The sequence below is a fragment of the Fulmarus glacialis genome, unplaced genomic scaffold (genome assembly GCF_000690835.1).
Source record: "Fulmarus glacialis isolate BGI_N327 unplaced genomic scaffold, ASM69083v1 scaffold20372, whole genome shotgun sequence".
Taxonomy (NCBI): domain Eukaryota; kingdom Metazoa; phylum Chordata; class Aves; order Procellariiformes; family Procellariidae; genus Fulmarus; species Fulmarus glacialis.
The window spans coordinates 3,312-4,147 of NW_009197478.1; the positions used below are offsets into that span (position 1 = coordinate 3,312).

Sequence of the window (836 nt, forward strand, 5' to 3'; positions counted from 1 at the left end):
AGTTTTTCCTAATGTCCAGTCTAAACCTCCCTTGGCGCAACTTGAGGCCATTTCCTTTCCTCTCGTCGCTGGTTACTTGAGAGAAGAGAAGGTCGCAGCCCTTCGCACCAGCTCTGACGCCTGGCAGGGTGGGAATTGTCATGGCAGGAGGGCTGAGGGAGGAGACAGCTGGCTGTGGTCTCTGTTTCACCAGGGAAATACCACGTTCCCCACGTGTCAGGCAGCGTCTGCGCCGCTATGCTTGCAGCTGGGTCCCTGCCCGGCCACGGCTTACCCTGAGCCAGCATCCCTGGGAGATGGCCGGTTCCCAGCTCTGACGCCTGGCAGGGTGGGAATTGTCATGGCAGGAGGGCTGAGGGAGGAGACAGCTGGCTGTGGTCTCTGTTTCACCAGGGAAATACCACGTTCCCCACGTGTCAGGCAGCGTCTGCGCCGCTATGCTTGCAGCTGGGTCCCTGCCCGGCCACGGCTTACCCTGAGCCAGCATCCCTGGGAGATGGCCGGTTCCCTGTCTCGCATCTCGGATCCAGGCAGGATGGGGCCTCCCTGGGCAGAGCTTCCCAGAGCAGAGCCGTGGTTATTGTGTCCCGTAGCCCTGGGTTTGTGTGGAAGAAGGATCCCAGCCAGGGACTGACTCAGGCTCGTGGGGGCAGCCGGCCTGCGGTGCTGGATCACCGTGCAATGCCAAGTGCCGATTTGGTCCGCGGGGGAGGCTGCTGGGCTGTGTCCGTGCCCTCTCTCCACCTCTCCCTCCCCGGGGTGTCTCCGCAGGCAGCAGGACCTGTTTCGGGTGCTGAAGGCATACACGCTGTACCGCCCGGAGGAGGGCTACTGCC

The 836-nt window shown here is 62.9% G+C and overlaps 1 protein-coding gene across 1 annotated transcript in view; it reads left to right on the forward strand.

Moving 5' to 3' along the window:
* Positions 1-836, forward strand: part of LOC104072946 (TBC1 domain family member 10A) — a gene marked incomplete at both ends in the record, with an annotated part of 3,341 nt that overhangs the window by 954 nt on the left and 1,551 nt on the right. The window contains one exon of the mRNA XM_009572561.1: positions 772-835. Coding sequence (XP_009570856.1) covers positions 772-835 — 64 coding nt within the window. The remainder of the gene's footprint in view (positions 1-771; position 836) is intronic.